This window comes from Protopterus annectens, chromosome 16.part0 (assembly GCF_019279795.1).
Source record: "Protopterus annectens isolate FY-2018-M chromosome 16.part0, PAN1.0, whole genome shotgun sequence".
NCBI lineage: Eukaryota > Metazoa > Chordata > Ceratodontiformes > Protopteridae > Protopterus > Protopterus annectens.
The window spans coordinates 61,646,302-61,667,386 of record NC_056750.1 but is presented as its reverse complement, the minus strand read 5'-3'; the positions used below and the strand labels follow the sequence as shown (position 1 = coordinate 61,667,386).

Here is a 21,085-nt window from a genome sequence, read left to right as displayed (position 1 = left end):
AGGCTTACTAAATATGTGTTACATTCTTCCTATCTACATCAAGCCCTTAGGAATAGCTCTTGTTCCCAAACAGGCAGCATTGTCCAAATTTTCTGAAGATGGTGCCACTTTTATATACTTTTCTATAGATTCTGTATGTTCCCATATGCATGGTGTTTTGTAAACCCTTCACCTTATGCTGTAGTCCTTATGACAAGGCTTTCAGCATCACTATATTTCTTTTCAAGTTTGAATAGAACAAAGCTTTTTCCACACCTTAAATTCTGCTTAGTTTACAGCCATATCACAACACAAATGGTATTAATAAATTTAAATGTACTTATTTTTTTGATTAACATGCACAAATGCTTAAACTACTGTTGTATGTTTACACACCAAAAATCACAGTTTGTTGACAGACACTAATCTGTTATTGGTCAGTGTCAAAACTTTAAAATGTTAAAATGAAAATACCTAAAATCATGTTAAAATGAAAATACCTTCTCCCCTACATGCGTAGAAAGCTTGGCTTAACACACATTCGCAGGACACATTAGTCCTCATTTCTGTGTTTCACTAATAGTGAACTGATATTGTTTGTTGACTGGCTGTGTACTGGTGCAGTGTGAAGTGATAGCGTTTGTTGGCTGGCTGTGTACTAATGCAGTGTGAAGTGGTATCATTTGTTGACTGGCTGTGTACTGGTGCAGTGTGAAGTGATATTGTTTGTTGACTGGCTGTGTACTAGTGCAGTGTGAAGTGATATTGTTTGTTGACTGGCTGTGTACTAGTGCAGTCTGAAGTGATATAGTTTGTTGGCTGGCTGTGTACTAATGCAGTGCAAAGTGGTATCATTTGTTGACTGGCTGTGTACTGGTGCAGTGTGAAGTGATATATGTCAGCCTGGGATGACATGCTCGGCAAGCCATGATGCTTCACTAGGGACAGCTTGCACCTATCACCGCTGGGCTTTCGGATATTGGCAAAAGCTCTTGCCACCCCCATAGTGCCTTTTTTAGGCAAGGCAAAAAGACAAACCCACCTCCACAGGTATCACAAGGGATAAGACACTAAGAGTAATGCTACTCAATGCCAGAAGTCTAAACCTCAAGATGCACGCACTCAAAACTCTCCTTAGCATGGAGAACATCGATATCTGTGCAGTACCAGAAATCTGGTTCAAGGCTCCCGAGAGCACCCCAGCACTGCCAGGTTATACCTCATACCATGCTTTTCAGCCCCAAAACTTGGACCGAACCACAAAAGGAGGGGGAGTATCAATATTCGTCAAAGATACCCACACCTCCAGGTTGGTGGCACAGCACAAAGCATCAGAGACTATCCATGTGCAACTAACTGTGGGTAAAACTGCCTTCCAGTTTATACCCTGCTACAGACCACCCTCCCAAACCCAGGAACCCCACTCGGCCTTCCTGAGAACACTGGAAAATATGAAGGTCTCTCCAAACACCATTATATTGGGTGACTTCAACTACCCAAACATAGACTGGGAGCATTACTCTAGCTCTAACACCCTAGCCCAAAGGTTCCTAGAATTTATAAACTCAAATGCTATGGAACAACTTGTTACCACTCCCACAAGAGGGGAAAACATACTGGACCTGATCATCACCAACATGGGGACTCTATGCTCCAGATCAGAAGTGTATCCCTCACTGGTAAGATCAGACCATAAACTAATCTCACTGGATGTTCACATCCTGACCCCACCCCCTGCCCAGAAAACTACAGTGAAAAACTTCTCTAAAGCAAATTTCACACTCCTCAAAACTGAGGTGGAATCCCTCAAAGTCCCCGGGCCTGTGGAAAATACGGCCCGGACCGCAGAATCCTTTATAAACGCATTCTATGAACATCTTCAGGAATGCATGGATCATGCAATCCCAAATAAAACCAAGACCCAATCCTCCAAAGGCAGGCGTCCTGTCTGGTGGACCTCAGCCATAAACAAACTGTACAAGAGAAGGAGGAAGCTACTATATGATAGAGCAAAATCCCAAAAAGGGAAGGCATCTCTGATCATAATTAGCAAAAAACTACGGGCACTCATAGAATCGTCTAAGGCCAGCTTCGAGAGAAAAATTGCACAGGACACTAAGGATAATCACAAGGCTTTCTTTAGTTATGTCAGGAACCTGGGTGGGAATTCCCAGATATGCTCAGAATTAGTCCAAAATGACAAAAAATACACCAAACCCACAGACATTGTCAACATCCTAGCTGACAGGTTCAGGGCAACCCCCCCCCTCCCCCAACCAAAAGGGCAAATATCTATCCCAGCAGAGTGCCGCCCCCCTGACATCTCAGATGCTCAGGTAAGAGCTGCCCTCTCCAAAGTAAAAAAACACAGCATCAATGGGATGAGACAGTGTCCCGGGCTGCGTCCTACATGAACTCCAAGAAGAGCTAAACCCAAATATAAAACTACTGTTCAATCTCAGCCTTACTACAGGATATGTTCCCAAAGAGTGGCGCACAGCGACAGTGGTCCCTCTCCACAAAGGTGGTGCCTCAATGGATCCTGGAAACTATCGCCCCATAAGCCTGACTAGCTTGGTCTGCAAAGCTATGGAAAGGATCATCATGGACCTCATAAATAAAGATATTGGGGACCTACAGACACTGGATCCTACCCAGTTCGCTTTGTTAAGGGCAGATCCTGCCTCTTAAACCTGGTCAATTTCTTTGAAACAGTCACCAAGGCCATTGACGAGGGGAAGGTGGTCCACACAGCCTACCTGGACCTCGCAAAAGCCTTCGATATAATACCCCACTCGGGCATTATAGATAAGCTCACCAGCTTAAATATAAACCCCTATGTAACTAGATGGGTTGCAAACTGGCTCAAGAACAGAACCCACATGATTAGAATTGCTGGAGCCATGTCAGACTCCAAACCAGTTACAAGTGGCATCCCACAAGGCTCAGTCCTGGGACCTCTCTTGTTCGATATATATTTCTCGGAAGTACAGGCCAACACGGAAGGACTGTGGCTGACCAAGTTCGCAGATGACTGCAAACTGGGCACCATAATCGACTCTCCAGCCGACACAAGCATCCTACAAAAGGGCCTCATAGAAACAGACAACTGGTGCCAGAGCCATGGCCTCAAGCTAAATGCCAAAAAGTGTATAGTCATCCCCTTTGGCAAAAACAAAGTGCCCACAAATTACCACATAGGTGGTAATCCATTAAGTATGGAAGAAGTAATTAGGGACCTGGGGACCCAAGTTGATAGCAATCTCTCATTTGACAACCACGTGGCCAAAGTGGTTAGAAAAACATTTTATATAGCCCACCTAATCATGAAGGGATTCACATCTAGATCAGGGGAGGTCATCGTGCCTCTTTACTCATCCTTCATCAGGCCCATAATTGAGTACAATGTCCCTTTTGGGATATACCTTATCAGACACCTGCAGCAACTGGAAAGACCCCAAAAGTACCTCACCAAGAGGATCAAAGGGCTCAAACAGATGCCATATGCTGCCCGGTTAAAGAAACTACAGCTGTACTCAGTGGCATACCGCCTGCTCAGAGGCGATTTGTGCCTGACGTATAAAGCCATGTCCAACCTGGAATTAATGGACATGCTGCACCTCAGAAAATCCAAATCCCATCGAGCTACGCGCTCGAGAGACTTGAACCTCAGCACTGAAATAAATAGGACATGCTGGAGGGACAGATTCATAACCCAGAGGCTCCCTTCACTCTGGAATAAAATCCCAGTCCAGGTTAGGCAGAGTCCCTCATTGACTCTCTTCAAGAGGAATCTTGATTAGTGGATGGGAGATCATAGGTTTACCCTGGGTATCACTTCTGTGTCACTGTTAGACAGAGGCACAGTATACTAACCTCGAAATAGGGCATAGCAAAATTAATTTAAAATGGGTGGTGAAAGCCAAACACACTCTGGCTAGGCTTATAAATGCCCTAGGGCAGATAGCCTAGTATGAACCTATGAACCTATGAACCTATGAACCTATTTGTTGACTGGCTGTGTACTATTGCAGTGTGAATTGATATAATTTGCTGACTAGCTGTGTACTACTGCAGTGTGAAGTGATATAATTTGTTGACTGGCTGTGTACTGGTGCAGTGTGTATATGGAGTACATGTACGCTATTAGTAGGTACTTGGAGTTCAACATTCTGCTATTTCAGGTTTCTGCATTCAGTATTTTGACCTTCAATACACCACTAGTCAATAACTTGTTGCATAGCCTCTATTTGGTTAAGATGTGCACATCTGACTCAGACTATGAGTGGCACTCTCATACATATATTACTAATTGTTGTGTTACTATTGCTGCTTTCTTGGTTTAGGTTATGACTGAAATGGCCCTCAAGCAAGACCAGCTACCTGCTTAATAAAGTGAAATAAATAAATGTTTCCCAAAATAATTTCAAGAACTTAATTAAACATGGGCCAGAGAGATAGCAGGATGCATCCTGCCTGTCAACATTACTGCTGTTGTGGTCCAATGATGAACATCTACTCTTGTCTGAGACGGAGGTGATATGGATTTGATTAGCAGTCTAGGTGGTGAATGGTTAGTTGGAAATGTAAGGACAGAATTTTGCTTGACCCTCTCTCCTCCTTTGTGTAGATACAGTGGTTTTTACTGCCTGGAAGTCTTATTCTAGGCAGGTCAAGAACAGAAAATACAGATTCAAGAGGACATGGACAACTAATAGCATGTCTACATTCATGTTGATGTGGTTTTTTGTGCTACTAGGGAAGGGAGAAAAGGCTGGTCATAATAAAAACGCCAGTCCCTGTGATGCAGTAAACTCAGGAGTCAGCTGCTACATTTTACCTCCAGAAAGGGGGAAAAAAGTGTAAATAGAAAAAAAATCATTCAATCAATAAACTAAACATGCCAAAAAATGGTCAAATGTAAATATGAACTTTATCTAAAATTAGACAGCCTTTAACAATAGTTTTAGTGTACATTTCAATGCTGGATGCTTAATATGTTTTTAACAATTTGAACATGTTTAACAGCATCAAAATCACAAACTTTTATCTGGAACAAATAAAAACTAGATCCTTTATAGAAAGTGATTAGCAAATGCAGAATCAAATTCAGCTTGTGAGTTTAGCAAAAGCAACATGACAGAGAATTTAGGAACTATAAAAAGGTTCTTCTGTTTAAGAACACATGCCACGATGTTTACTAAAAATGATATGCCACTGTCATTGGTATTGTGACAGCGTTTTGTTACATATGTTGTACTTACTGCTGGAGACATATTATCTGAGGCATGGATCACTATTTTTATACTTTTTAAAGGTGTCAATGGGTACTGCTTCTCAAATGTAGAAATCTCTTCCAAAAGCATTCGAGCCACAATGCAGTGGGGAACACCAACGACCTTCCCAGTACCGATAACTGGGAACACAATGGATTCCATCCCTTTACGATGGCAAGACATTATGCAATCATTAATTCCTCTTTTAAGCCACTGAAACTGACAAATAAAAGCAAACATTACTGATTTGTATTAAGAAAGTGCTTCTTGGTACATGATTTTTAACTGCATAATTATTTTTATATTGGTACATCATTAAGAACAGCAATCCATTTTCGTCTCTGTAGGCAAATATCATCAGTTGCCCAGGATAAAGGTCTAATAAGTTACTCACCTACAGTGCATAACTTGCTACTTTTAATCATTTCGCACACTTACTGTGGCCAGCAAATTTTACAACCAAATTAACTTAAATATATCATAAAACAAAGAGTAGTTATATAAGCTGACTGTGACAGAAGAACTTCAAATGAATGTGAAAAGCAATTCTATTAAAACTAAATAATCATACGATATACTACTTGCTGTACAAGTCTTTTGAAATAGTATTTTAGAATTATCTGCCCCCTCCCCAAAAGCAATCTGAACGAAATCTCTAGGGATTTTTTTTTATAAATATGAAAAGCTCTAAGTTTAATAAAAACAAAGAGCTGTTGATTATATGTCTTGCTAATTTTACTGATTTTAGAATGATCCTATGTGATTACGCAGATTTGATTACTTCTGGAAATATTCTGTCATTACTTGTATACATTATTACTGGATGTATACTTACTGCAATAGCACATTATTGTATATAGACATTGTACTCTGAGGGGGTCAGACTGCTCTGAAAGACCACCATGACTTTTTTCAGTTGTTTAGAATTAGGAGGTACAGATCAGCTTTATTTTCTGTTTTCAAAGAGGAAAAACTACACTTGTGTAAAATCTTATCATAACAGTAGACATACTTGTCTTCACTGTTGCAGTATTTATACTGCATGGGATTCCCTGCTGTGGAAGCCCAATGTCCGTCCAGTCTACCAAAATCTACTGTTGCTTTAAGGTACGCCCAATGTCACCCTTACACTCCTCATGTAGTGTAGGGCATAAAGGTCAGGTTCAGGTGTACCATCCTCAGAACTGATTGCCCCAGTATGAACACCAGTCCAAGGAAACTCAAGAGGTAACCTCTACACCCCAGAAGGAAAAGGAGTAGGGGGATGGAGGGAGTGAATACTGTAGCAGTGAAGGCAAAGACATCTACTGTTATGGTAAGATTTTACACAACTGTACTGGCCTTAAATTCACTGCTGCAGTATCCATAATGTATGGGAGAGTGCCCTTACATTCACTGCTGCAGTATCCGTAATGTATGGGAGAGGGCCCTTACATTCACTGCTGCAGTATCCGTAATGTATGGGAGAGTGCCCTTCCATTCACTGCTGCAGTATCCGTAATGTATGGGAGAGTGCCCTTCCATTCACTGCTGCAGTATCCGTAATGTATGGGAGAGTGCCCTTACATTCACTGCTGCAGTATCCGTAATGTATGGGAGAGTGCCCTTACATTCACTGCTGCAGTATCCGTAATGTATGGGAGAGTGCCAAAGCTCAAGGGGCACTTGGGAGAAGGAAGAAGCAGAAGAGCCAATCACACAGGACAAGGGATCCACCCTATGAGGTAACTTGTAATGATTGCCCCTGGCTAGATGCAGAAATAGAGGGAACCAGTGGTGTTGTGGCCAAAAGGGAGTCACCACCAAGATTTTGGGAGCAACCTGTTGAATCTTGACAGGACTTTTGGAATGAGAAGAAGGGGAGGCAATGCATAAAGAAACATCCCCTTCCAAGGAAATGAGAGTGTATCCACCTTCCACACCAGAGAACCTGGGGCTCTGGCACAAAACAGAAGACGTTGTCTGTTCAGAGGGGAGGCAAATAGATCTACTTGAGGAGTACCCCACTAGTGGACAATGTCCAGAAACATGTACAGAAACACATCCCTCTGAGCATCCATTCAGGAGATTAAGTTAAGGACCTGCTCAGAGTGTCTGCCACAGTGTTCTGATCTGAAGGGATATAAATTTCCTGAAGAATCACTTTATAATTGACAGCAAGATCCCCTACCACAAGTGCCAACTGGCAAAGAAGATAAGATCTTGTTCTTCCCTGTTTGTTGATATGCCACTTCACTGTGGAATTGTTTGTGAATACCTTGACAAGCCCCAGAGAGAAAAGAGGATGAAACGTGAAGAGCCAGCAGAAGAGCCCTCATCTCTTTGACATTGATGTGCTCCTTATGCTGACAAGGCAACCACACCCCTGAACCTTTAGGGAGACAAATGTTGCTCCCCATTCCATGTCTGAAGTGTCTGTGAACAGTTCCTGAGAGGGAATATGGGCCCTGGATTCAGAGACAACTTCTGAATCACCAGTGAGGTTTCCTCTTGAAACAAGGAAGAATAGGAACTACAGAATCTAGAGGATGGGAATGTTGATGCCACACTGACTTCTGAAAACACTGAAACTTTTTCATGTGAAGTTTGGCCAGAGGGAGCATCAGAATGGTGGATGCCATGAAACCCAGGGCTCTCAGAAACTCCCTGACTGTACTGGAGGCCAGCAGAAGAAGAGTTTAAAGTAAGAAATGAGAGTGAAGGGCTTTGGAGGAGGCAGGGATGTTAGCATTGGCACTGTCTGAATCCTGCAACCCAGCAAAACAGGATCCTGAGAAGGAGCCAGAGAAGACTTCTTGAAGTTTACTGTGAACCCCAGGCTCTGAAGAAGGGAAATGGTAAAATGTAGATTTTGCAAAAAGATCTCTGGGAGGATGCCTGAATCAGCAGGTTGTCCAAGTAAGGAAATATTTGGATCCTTTGAAGCCTGCAAAAAGCAATCACATGAGCAAGGCATTTGGTGAACACCCTTGGGGCAGTATAAAGGCGAAAGGGCAAAGCAGAGAGCTGAAAATGCAACAGAAGCAAGAGAGAAATGCAAAAACTTCCTAAAAAGAGGATGGATCGGAATATGGAGATACGCATCCTTGAGATTCAGAGACACCATATAGGCCTGAGGGAGCATCAGAGGAAACAGAGTCTGATGGGACAACATCTCAAAGAAAGGCACCTTCAGAGAAGTGTTAAGATGAGAGAGGTACAAAATTGGCTTCCAAGTGCCCTCTTTTCTGGGTACTAGAAACATCCTTGAGTAAACTCCCTTCCCCCTTTGGGACACCTTAGGACACAGACACCTCTTGACTACTACCCTGAGTAAGGAGATTGCAAAGAACCTCTGGGAAAAAAAGGAAGTTGTTCTCAAGGAGGCTGTGGAATGCCAATAAAAGGAGGACAGGATTTCCACAGTATGAAGTACCTCTGACAAATGATGGACAGAACCTAAAAATCCCAAGTTTGGGGTAGTTTCTCTGAAATTTAGGCACAGTTGAAACAAACAGTTGTTTAAGCTCCTGTAAGGCCTTACCCTTATCCTGAAAGGACTTCAACAAACCAGCTGCTGCTTCCCCAAACAAAAGTTTATTATCCAGATGAGCATCCATCAGCTTAGCCTAAATATCATCAGGTAAAGGTTCAAGTCTAAGCCAAGAATACCTCCTCATCACTGATCCAAAAGCAGCAGCCCTAGAAAAGGCATCTGCTGTATCATAACTACATTTGATAGAATAACAAACTACTTGAGAGGACCTCCCTACCAAGGAAAGAGCAGATGTTTTACCCTCAGAGTCTGGAAGATCAGAAATAAGCTGGCAGGCCTGAGAAAGGAGAGCCAACACATACCTGGACATACAGGTATGATAACTAATAGCCCTAAAGGCCACAGAAACTAAGGTATAAACCTTCTTACCTAGCCTTTCCATGCTCTACTGTCTTTATCAGAAGGCACTAACTTGGGCAAAGGAATCAATTGAGAGGGCTTGTCAGAGACTACAGACACACACACTGAGGGATCAGCAGCAGGACACTTGTACAAAAAGTTACAGTCCTCAGGCACCCTACTAAACCCGTCATGCGTCTCGGGAGCAGGGGGCACAGAATCATGCACTTTAGTGGCACTGGAAAAAGCATCCAATAAAGCAGCCAAAACAGGAGGGATAGAGAAGGTTTAGGAGATTCCATCTGCAGCAGCTCATAGTACCTCTTATGGATATCAGAGACCTGAGCACAATCCCACTTAAAAAATTCCATTATCCTAGAGACTGTGTCCCCAAAGGAAAGTTCCTTAAAAGGAGTATCAGAACTATGAGAGTCCTCCTCCTTTGATCCATATTCCAAAGAAAAAGGAATTTTAGTAGACTAAGTCAGGGATTCTTCATCAGAATCTGACTTTTCCTCAGAAGAATCCTGTTCTTTAGGCCTTTTAAGGGGAGTAGAGAACCAAGGAGAAGCAGGAACTGAAACTGCCTGATGGAGCTTTAATGACATTAAAGCATTAAACAACCACAGAGTAAAGGTCAACTACTCACTTTCTGGATCCCTATGAGCACAGGAAACATGTTTAGTTTTTTGTTTCTTTTTATGGGAATGTCTACCTTATAAAACTGAGAAGGCTCTGACCCAGGACAGCATTTGATAATTGTAGTAGGAACTTCTTCCATAACTAGAATCTGCAGATCCCCTCTAGTCCCCTCAGAAATAGTCAACCGTGGTTCCCCCTGAACATCTGAAATGGGTGTCTGCAAAGCCTCATTGTACATGCTGCCAGCTAGATCCTCGCCTGCCTCCAACCTTGTTGCGGTATAGGAATCTGACAACACAGCCAGGCGACACTCCTGGTTCATAACGACCTTGGGAGAAACACCCAGCAGAGGCTGGACAGTGGAAGATTCCGGTCTTACTTTTTCACCTTCTTCTTCCCTAATGGCTGACCTTCAAGGCGGGAAGTTCCTTCCATTGTATCTTTAGCGAGAAGCTTAAGACATTGGTTCTCAAGATACAAGAAAAGGGGAAAAAGCTACTACAGAGTTTCTGAGACAAGCACCTGATAAATCAAACACGATGTATATTTATGAGAAGCTCCTATGCAAAAAACATATTTATTGTGGCGATCTTCATGGGGAGTCGGTCTCGGCACAGGTGTTCATCGGAGAATGAAAATGTGTTCAAAACTGGCAGAAAATAGATGCAGACAAACAGACCAATGATTAGAAGAAGTGTTTGGACTGGCAGCAAAGATGTTCTGAGGCTGTTACTCCTGAATGTCACCTTTATGCCCTACACTATGTGAGGAGTGTAGGGGTGACATTGGGTGTACTTTAAAGGGGTCTACTTTACGCGAAAGCATAAAACCACAAATACATATGGATCAAACCATATGCATCGAAAGTGCAAGCTGTCAAAAACTGTAAACGACAATCTCCGTAGGTGGAGATTTCCATTTACTTCAATGTAGTGCGACCTCAGAGTTGGTATATTTAAGTAGCGGGAGCCCTGCCTACATCTTTTTTTTTTCTGTGTATTTTTATTCTTTATTAACTTTGGAACGTTTAAGAGTTTGATGCATATGTGTCGATCTTTATGCATTTGAACTTTTGAATGTTCGAGTTAATAAAGGAGACCCCTTTAAAGCAACAGTAGGCTTTGGAAGACTGGCCGGACATCGGGCGTCCATGACAGGGAATCCCATACATTATGAATACTGCAGCGATGAATGTAAGGACATCTATTTGTATGCCTAGTCCTGTTTTGTAAAATAATGAATCTATGAAATGTGTACTTCTATATCACAAAGAAAACACTATAAAATATAAAATTTTAAATGCAGCAGAATTCCAGCTATTACCAGTTTCTGCATATATAAACAGTCTGAAAAAACATTGTCCAAAGTTAGTGTTCATCTCTCGCATGGATCTTCATATCACTTTTTCTGAGTGATAAAAAAGAGATCTAGCACATTTTAAAGTTCTGCACTATGTTGTAACATCCAAAAAGGCTTAAATGTAGTTTCATACCTCTCAGCTGTCTAGATTTTCACAGAATGTCCAGATTTTTGCCTCACTTTTTTTGTCTGTTCCTCATAAAATGTGTGATTTTTTTAGGTAAATCATTGAGGACTGAAGTCATTAAATAAAGACAGAAAAATTGAGATTCAGACTTCATACCCTTCAGAAAGTCCATGCTAATGAAACACCTATCACTCTGTCAACTTACTAAATTTGTAAGAGCAGTGTTTAAAAATTGTCCCTATTTTTGGGCCTTTGCTCTCTGATTATTTTTGGCTTTGTCCAAATTCCTTACTCTACGAGGTTGAGAGGTCTGCACATAGTTTTTAATGTAGTAATTAATTTAATACATTCAAAGGTTGTTACAGCTCCTTAGTCACATTCCCACAATGACTTGTGGAATACAAATCATGGCAGAATATACTTTAAGCAATATATACAGAAAGAGTGTTCTAATTATACTGCTAACAATTTATCATTTAGGAGAATATTACATTGCTTTTAACTTTCAGTCACAGAATAACACTTTTCGTTTCAGAGAATATCCAGCATATTAAATATTAAATATGTCATCAGGCACTGTCAAAAGAGTACACAGAAAGAAACAGTACTTTGGAACATTGACATCAGGAGCATTTTGTACCACATGAATACATTTCATACTAAAAACAAATAAACAAACAAAAAACATAGCACCTTGGAGAAGATCAGAAATCCCAAACATAGATCGCAAGATTAATCTGAATCACTGGAGTGTGACTAAATATAACATATAAATGATACATTTCCTCGGGGGGCCACACACCAGGCAACGGAGCTCTGCCTACATACCCTTCACTTTTATATACTGTGAGGCTGGCAGCCCAGCTAGCTGGAATTTTGTAAATAATTCTTTGTCATTTGTGAATATTAATATGATTTGCATGCTTGTCTTACAAATTTAAGAAAACTATATGTTATGTGGATATTAAACTACTGGTGCAGAAGTGTGTGTTGAACTGTATGTTCTGTACTGAGCTTCAAGAATGTAACCACCGTGCACCCTACTGGAAAAAAAAACAGAGTTAACTTGCAAGCTCTAAGAAAATAAGTGAATTGTTTTATGATTGTGTTTTCACTAAATGAGACAGAATATCTATAGCTAGAAGTCCTTTCTATTGTCTGGAAACAGAAATAATTATAAGTTTCAAATGTAAAACTGTTTTAATTGTTTTACGACTTCCAGTTCTAGGCAAACTTCTGAGAGATAAGTAATTCTGACACAGAGGTGCTACATTTTAAGTTTCTGTTAGCCTGGGAACTGAAGGCAGGGGTGACAAGTAGTGATGTCATCTAGCTGACCCAGCAGTAATGTGTTATTAATTTAAGAACTATCTCTCAGAGAAAGCCAGTGCATTTTGTATCTTGTCTTTGGACCTGAAAATATTCATTCAGCACTTGTACTTACCTTGCTCTATAAGTAAGATTTAGGTATAGTATTTCTCTTAGAGATAAATAGGAATATAGTAAGATTAATTTAGATGTTTTCTGTATTTATGTGAGACTATCCTGTAATGTTTTAAAATATTTCATGTGATTCTGAACTCTGTTGTCACTGCGTTGATTTATGGAGTATTATCTTGTGCTTTTATTATTTATTATTAAATATATTTAACCCTTTTAATTGTGGATGGTTTCTTTGGAGATATTTAAGCCCTTAGAGCACTTGCATATGTATTTGGTGACAGTGTATAAGCCACTCCTGAATAGCCTTAAAAGTCTTGGTCATACTTACCATTTGGATAATAGTAACATTACACAGTAAGATTGGTCACCCTTTGGGAAGGGCCTTAAAGTAGCTGATAAGGGGTTCTGATGGCAGTGCTAACTACCTTATGGTCTGGGCAGAACGGGGCATAGCTAGTAAACCTGTGCCAGCTTTTCCCAGGTGAGTGTTTGTGTATAAATCAAATCTCAAAGTGTGTGTGTGTGTGTGTGTGTGTGTGTGTGTGTGTGTGTGTGTGTGTGTGTGTGTGTGTGTGTGTGTGTGAGCTACTTGGGCAGGGACATTAAGCACTGGTTGTACAAAGAGAGTGCTGGGAGGACTTGGCTTGGAACCCTGGCTAAGGACTCAACTCTCTAGCTGTGCCAGTGGGGAGTATTATTGGGGATCTGGAGAAAGAGGGAGAAACCAGCCCCAGACTGACTGTGATCTCTGTGTGTTCTGAAGTGAAATTGTACTTTACTGTGTACTTGTCATCCTCCCTATGTGGACGTCCCTCACTGGTGCTAGTGGTGAGGATTGAAGCTCCATGATTACTGGGCCAGTGCAGTGCGTCACATATACTAACTTCAAGGATGCACTGCCTCAGAAATGTGTTGATATCTGATGCAGGTACACACACAATTGTATATGTTGTAGCAAGGTTCTGAGAACTCAAAATTAGTATATAGAGTAAGCAGGGATAGAAATGTACAGGGGATAAAATCCACCTACAGAAAATGTAATGATACTTCATAACAATTCACTATTTAATATAAATTAAATACCTTTCTGAAGTTTTTCATATTAGCTGTTTGCTCTGCCATCTGCAATCTAATGCAGACTATAATTGATTGGTTCATGGTCAATTTTTAGTTCCTTATTCATGCTTTCATTAGGTAACTATAGTCACATGTGTGTGTGTGCATATACATATATATATATATATATATATATATATATATAGATATATATAGATATAGATATATAGAGATATACAGAGAAATAGAGGTATAGTGCCTCATAGTTATCTATGTTGAAAATGTGGGGTTGCAGTGTGGGAAGAGTAATCCAAACACTTGCCAAGAGTGGAGGAAGTCCCACTCCCTTACTATAAAAGAGACATTGACTTCATAAAAATGAGACAGACAAATTCACCCATACCTCTCAAGTGGAAGCATAAAACATCTGGGCAAATGTCCATGAAAAGTAGATAGAACAGGACAAAAATCTGGACACTAATTAACATAACATTTTTGGGCGCATAATTATGTAACCCCATCCACTCCAATAGAATTGTGGGATACCAACACTGAAATACAAATCGAAAAACAGGCAAAATACCAAAAAACAGAAAATATAACCAGAACAATATGCACATTTATGCATTATGGGTCAGATACATTACTGAGAAGCAATAACTAGTTTTATACCAAGAATTCCCACCAGCAACTCAGTGAGATATAGCCTTATCAATTACTCGTTACAATTTATAAATTATGAAGCTCTGCCTTGACTTCACTGGTAACTAGGGCTTTCATTTCAGGAAAAAACACTGTGCTGTTTATTCTGCATTCCTTGTGATGATATAAAGCCTAGTAGGACTGTAAAAACAAATACATTCCTCCGACTCATAAAACAATGTAATGTATGATGGGACTTGTATTCACAAACTGGAAAAATAGCAAACTTCTCACAGTGCTTTGTCCATGCAACAAGCAATACTAAATTATCTTTGTTGATGAAGACAGAGTATTATTCACCTCCTGACTGAAACATGACAGACGAGTAATTTCGGTTAACCAAAAAAAGCACTGACCAGCTTCAGCATTCAACACAATCGACCTAAATCATAAACATGATAAAATGCATAAAATTAAGACTTATACACCACCAGAGAGTAGATAAATAAAATTATGCTCTTAAACTAGACCTACCTAACAATAATGCATTGTCTATGATGCTGGGAGATCTGTGCGGATGGTTAGAGCCCCTTCAAGTTTATTGCCTAATGCAGTCTAACTAGCAACATGTAAAAAGAAAAGCTTTCATATCTGCTTACCAAAATCTAAAGCACTTAGAGAAGATCTGTCCTTTCTTCAACTACATGAAGGTGATCCAGATTTGGTGCTGATCCTTTGAAAAGAATGGGGTACCCTTAGATTTCTTGTGCTAAGAGGTTGAGCGGTATGACTGGCAGGCATACCTCTCAGTTGTCCAGGTTTTTGCTTCATATTTTTTTTGTAGTCCTCAAAAAAAGTGATGTTTTCTAGCAAATCACAAGGAACTGAAGTCTCTAAATAATGATACACATTTAAGTTTCAGACTTAATATACTTCATAAAATGCATACTAACACAAAAACTGTTGTTCTAACAACTTTCTAAGTAACTTTTTAACTGGTAGGCATACCTCTCAACTGTCCAGATTTTTGCTTCATATTTTTAGTGTGTTCTACAGAAAAGTGAGACTTTCTACCAAATCACAGAGAACTGAAGTGTCTAAATAATGACACCCATTTAAGTTTCAGACTAAATATACTTCATAAAATGCACACTAACACAAAAACTGTTATTCTAACAACTTTATAAGTTTAGTAGAGCAATAAGGTCTGTCCCTATTTCTGGGCCTTTGTACCCCTTTTATTTTGGCTTTGTCTAGATTTCTTGCACTAAGAGGTTGAGAGGTATGGTTCTGAGCAATGTTGGGTGTTACTTCTCAATTTCCTAACACAACTAAAGAAAGAATTGTAGTTGTCCTCAGCTTCAGGTGTTAACCTCAGCTCATGGGCTGCCTTAGTAATCCAAATAGTTCTTTAAGTTTTTAATCAGTTTTCTAATGTTATCCATGATTTGCGGGTCCTGAGGTCTGTTGTGTACTTTAAAGAGCATTTTTGTTTTATTGTAGAGATTATTTATGTGGATGGACCACCATGGTGGTTGGCTTTTAAACTTCCCATTATATTTAGATCTAGTAGGTACTGTCAGTTCTATACATTCATCTAAGAAGGTGTATAACTTTTGTATAGCTTTCTGCTGTGGCAATGTCTGGAGATCTGCTGGAGAACGTCTAAAAACAAAAACACTCACCACTTGTGTCTGATGTAAGTTTTTCCCAGAAAAACCCATGAGCATCAAAGTCTCAACATAAAACAGATGACAAGAACAAAAAAGGGCAGTGGTTTCCTTACCCCTCTGCATACACAGGGGAATGCAAGGGGGAGAAGTATGCTAACATGATTACAGAAAAGTAGAATTTCCCTGTAAAAAAAACTTAAAATCGGTCAGTGACTGAGATACAGCTCAGGAGAAGGTGAGGTGATGTAAAGGATGAAACTGCTAAAAAGGGTACACTATGCTACTAGTTACTTTAAGTTACACACCATTTTATTTATTTATTTTAATTATTATTTGCTCAGTGAAAAAATGTAGGTTTATGTCAGCTGTGCCTTTTTATGTAGCTCAGGAAAGGAATACATCTTTCAGAATGTGTTTCTTTCAGCTGGCGAATTTCACGATTATTTTCCATTTGGTCAGACTGATTCTGTCACTGATAGTTTGGAAGCTCACAGGATGGCTACTGTGTGTTACTACATACTTACAAAAAGTTCTTTCGGTGAAGCAATACGATTCAGTATTATTTATTATGGATTTCAGTTAAAAAGTCTTAACATTGAATGTGTCAGATGCTTTCAATGTCAAATAATGAGGAACAAGGACTTTTAAAAACTCAAAATGGAGAACATGCCTCATAATGAGGTACACTTGAGAGGTACGACTACAGTGTACATCTCGTTGGATAAAAAGGCAGTTTGTAGTGTCTAACTTCATCAGTTTCTCAGTTTTTGTTAGCATTAAACCGTCCCAGTATTATTTGTGCAGGGAAGTGATACAGTGCTTTGGGGGCGGAAATGTTCTTGATTTTGTGTCAAGATGTTTGTGCACTCATAACATCTATGATTTTGTGGAAACAGTAAAGATTGCTGTCATCAAACTGCACAAGACATTTTAAAGACAGAATTCTTTATTCTGTAGAAATGTGTGAGAGTTGATATTATTTCATTCTGTTAATTTTCTAAGTGAATGAATGTCAGATATTCAGAAACTGTATATCTGATTATTTTTATCTATGTCCCTCCTGCTTCTTGAGTAAATAAGCTGAAAAGCTAAAAATACTGTGAATAACAGGAAAACACATTACATCATAAAATTACATAATCAAGACATAGCAGAATTTTCCAAAAATAGGCACAACTTTGCTGTAAAAATAGAATTATAGCAGACATGCACCACAGTGGGTGCTCGGACAAAGGCAATCTCCACCCACCCCGCTTGTTACTTGCCTGCCACCAAGAACTAATGGGGAAAACTGCCATACACCACTAAGATAAATACAAGCACAAAACAGCCAGGAGACATAATTGGCATTCTCTGCTCATTGAAGAATCGCTCTCTCCTCCCATTCACAGTTTCCCTTCTCCTATGACATAAGTAATGACACTCACCATTTTGATGTCTCTCCAAAACATGGCAGTTAAATGTCCATCTCTGCAAAAAGACAGGGGGGCTTTGGAGAGGGGGAGAAAAAGGACAAACAACATCAGCATCATCACCATCCACTAGTATATCATTCATAATCCACTTGGGCCAGTCTGCACTACTCGCTCACCTGCACACCATTACAGTGCCTCCAGCTTGCCTCTGCACTGCAGCCTATGGGTGTTTGAACCTGTGGCACCCAGACTGACTACATCAAGTTCAGGTGTCCACTTATGTTTTGTTTTTTTTTAATTCTGAAACCTTGCCAGTGAAAGGGAGACAGTTTGATGATCATTGCAGCACAGCATCTCAAGGTGAGAGAGAGAGAGTGGCCTCGGCCGTTGTTCTGCAGAAACAGCTTGTTTCATTTATTTATTGGCATTTCTACTAGCTTGCACTCTATAAGTGCACATTTATTGCTCTGCATTGCATGTTTTCCAGCTAATGTGTTGGTAGAAAGTACTTTTTCACTGGCAGCTTCTTCTTGTAGCTTTTGGCTGGATAGATGTCTCCAAGTTATGTGCTGCTGGGTTATTAGTAGGTCCACATTGCGGATTGTGTGTTTATCCATGCAGAGTGAGGAAAAAAAGTCATGGCTTAATGGGACCACTCAGGAATTCATGGCACACCCTTATTTTGCACCCAGAAATGGGAAATTCCAAAGGATTTGGTATGGTTGAGATGTATGATTTCACCCACTGCTGGAAAGAAAGACCGACAGACAGACACAGGCAGACACTTTGGAGTCCAGAGCCTGAACTGGCTAGACACACACTGTGGCCTGTTAAGAGATTTGTATAAAATAGAAGAGAGTTAGAAACCCTAAAGAAAAGGCCTGAAAGTTAGGGAGGGAGCAAGATTGAATGAAACAAGGCCATTTGATAGTCTTTGAGTCTAAATACAATACAGTGTATCTTGTTTTGTTTGGGACGGTGCTGGACCTTACTTATGCAGTTATTATGAGCTGATCACAAGTATGATATATAGGCTCATATGTCCATAGAGTTTTACCAAGATAATGACCACTAGGGGCCCTACAAGCCTAGCCATGCACCCCAAACCATTTGGATCCCCAGTATCATGGGAGTTTATATGGGAGGGGTCATGTCAGTAGTGAAGTAACTAAGGATTTGTATGGAGGTGTTACAATAATACTTTTTTTATTGATGGCCTCTCTCCGTAAGGGACATGGGGGCCACACAGGGGGTAAATCCTATCAGAGTACAGACAGAAAGGGAAAGGGGGTGCTAAGAGAAAGACCAATGTTTGTAAAGTTTTTAGTTGAGTATAGAATTAAATCTGCTGTTAAAAAAGGAATAATTAGTACAGCATATAAAATACTGCATAATAAGTATAAGAATCAATCAGAGGAGGTTGGAAAAGATAAAGAAGATTCTTGAAAGGTAATTTATAAAGGGAAATATGGATAACATCTGTATGGCTCACAAGTATGCAACAAAGTCCAGAAGGTTTAGGATTTGTACTGTGTGGAGATGTGCGTGAATGAGCGTACCTTCATTGAAGGTTGGGCATCAGGCTGGCAACTCGGTACATAAAATCTATAACTGGGAAAAGCCAAAGATACAACAACTTGGAAGTATTTGCATAGGTATTTTACACACCAAACAGACTTCAGAGATTTTTTCCTCAGGTAGATAGCAAATGCTGGAGGTTTCATGGAAAAGAAATTGGCACTGGGAATATACTTTTGGAGGTAAGGAGTTAGCAAATTTAAAAAAATCCCATACAGAGTACTTTGTACAAAATATTGGTGGAGCAAATGGCTGTAACTTAGGAAGTGATTCTTTTGAGCTGGAGCACATGTTCTGAATTGTCTAGATACAGTAAGGCCTTACTAAGTTTAATTATATTGACTGACAAAAAAGTAATTACCAGAAAATGGGAATCAATATCTTAACTAACTGTAACTGAAATACTGAATATTGTAAAGGAGATAAAAGAACTGGAAATGGGATATTTAGAAAAGGGAAGGAGGAAATTACACAAAAAGAAGTAGAATTTGTTGGAACAATATATGCAGAATAATGTTCAGGAGGAGAAGTGAGACTTAAAGGAAGGCAATAATAGAGCAATTTATGTAATGTTGGAGAGAATGACAATTATTAAAAAGAAAACATATGTACACTGCATGTAAATACTGAAAATGTTACCGTTTGTTGTCTTTTCTGTTAGTGTGTGTGTACAGGCCTCACTCTGTACAGCAATAAAGATGATTAAAAAAAGCAAAGGAAAGAAGCTGTGGGTGTACCACTGACGTTTGTCTCCTGTGTAGTCTGGTAAGAGGTATGAGAAGAACAGAAAAGACCACGGACCCTAGAACTCTTACAAATTCTGTTGCACTTGAAGTTGTCTGAAGTGAAAGCTTGATAAGTGCTGAAGATACGCTTGTATTTTTTTTCTGGAGGAAGAAAAGCTGTAATCTATGAGGTGTCCACAAGGTACCGAAAGAATTTTAATTTGTGGAATGGCATGACGGATGACCTGTTTAGATTCGCATTCTGTCTTAGATTGTAGAAAAGATTCATACTACATGGTAAGGCTGAATCGTGCATTCATCCATATAAGAGACAACGCTTACACCTTGAAGCCTGCAGTGAGCGATTACTACAGCAAAGCATTTGTTGAAGACCAAAGGGCAAACAAGTAAACAGAAAATGCAGTCACAAGACAAACTTAAAAACGGATCAGTATTTTTCTCAAATGAATGCATAAATCAGTGTTTTCTAGATCTAAGGTGACCACAAAAGGTTGAGGGGGAAGAAGAGGAAAAAGCCTTTGAAGAGTTTACATTTCGAAATTTGTGATTTGAAAAAGATATTTTTCTAAAATGGGCCTCCACATTCTTTCTTTTCTAGGAACCAGAAGGAGCCTTGAATAAAAGTTTTGCCCCCATTGCTATAGAGAGACAGGTTCTATGACCCCCTGATAAGGTAAATCTACAATGATTTGAGGCATAAGATGGAGCTGGTCGTTTGGTGGCAGAGGAATCTCTGGGGATGCCCTCTGAATTCTGCGTTCATGCTTTATGATACTTAGCACCCAGTGTCTGTTGCTATTAATTGCCATGCAGGAAGGCATAGACAAAGATTTCTTCATTTTGATGGGGAGGCTGAGGCGAAGAGAGAGGAGATAGCATTTTTTTTCTTTTGGGAGGAGGATCCTTATGACTTATCAGCTTTCTTTTTGATATCACATTGCCATTTCTTTCTGAACTGCTGTTTAGCAGATTTTAGCTGTCATGACTTGAAAGGTTTACTAAGAAATGTTCCTGGACTGGAAGGCTAATTTCTGTCAGATTTAGCAAAACTAAATAGAAGAATAACTGTTTAACCTTGTGCATAAGTTTATCTCTCTTTTCAAGTTGTTTTAGAATTTCAGTAGAGGAATTATCAAATAAACGGTCCTTATCCAGTAGACCAGTTAACATTTGGGGTTTAACATCCTATGGAAATGCTTGAAGTCTAACCTAAGAATGTCTTCACGTTATTATGCCAGTAGCAGTAACCTCGGAAACAGCACCCACTGCATGACA

General features: G+C 39.9%; 1 protein-coding gene across 1 annotated transcript in view; it reads right to left on the bottom strand.

The window, feature by feature from the left end:
- Positions 1 to 21,085, bottom strand: part of LOC122790510 (protein mono-ADP-ribosyltransferase PARP14-like) — an 897,392-nt gene that overhangs the window by 560,329 nt on the left and 315,978 nt on the right. The window contains exon 7 of the mRNA XM_044058061.1: positions 5,244 to 5,474. Within this exon, the coding sequence (XP_043913996.1) occupies positions 5,244 to 5,474 (231 nt within the window). The remainder of the gene's footprint in view (positions 1 to 5,243; positions 5,475 to 21,085) is intronic.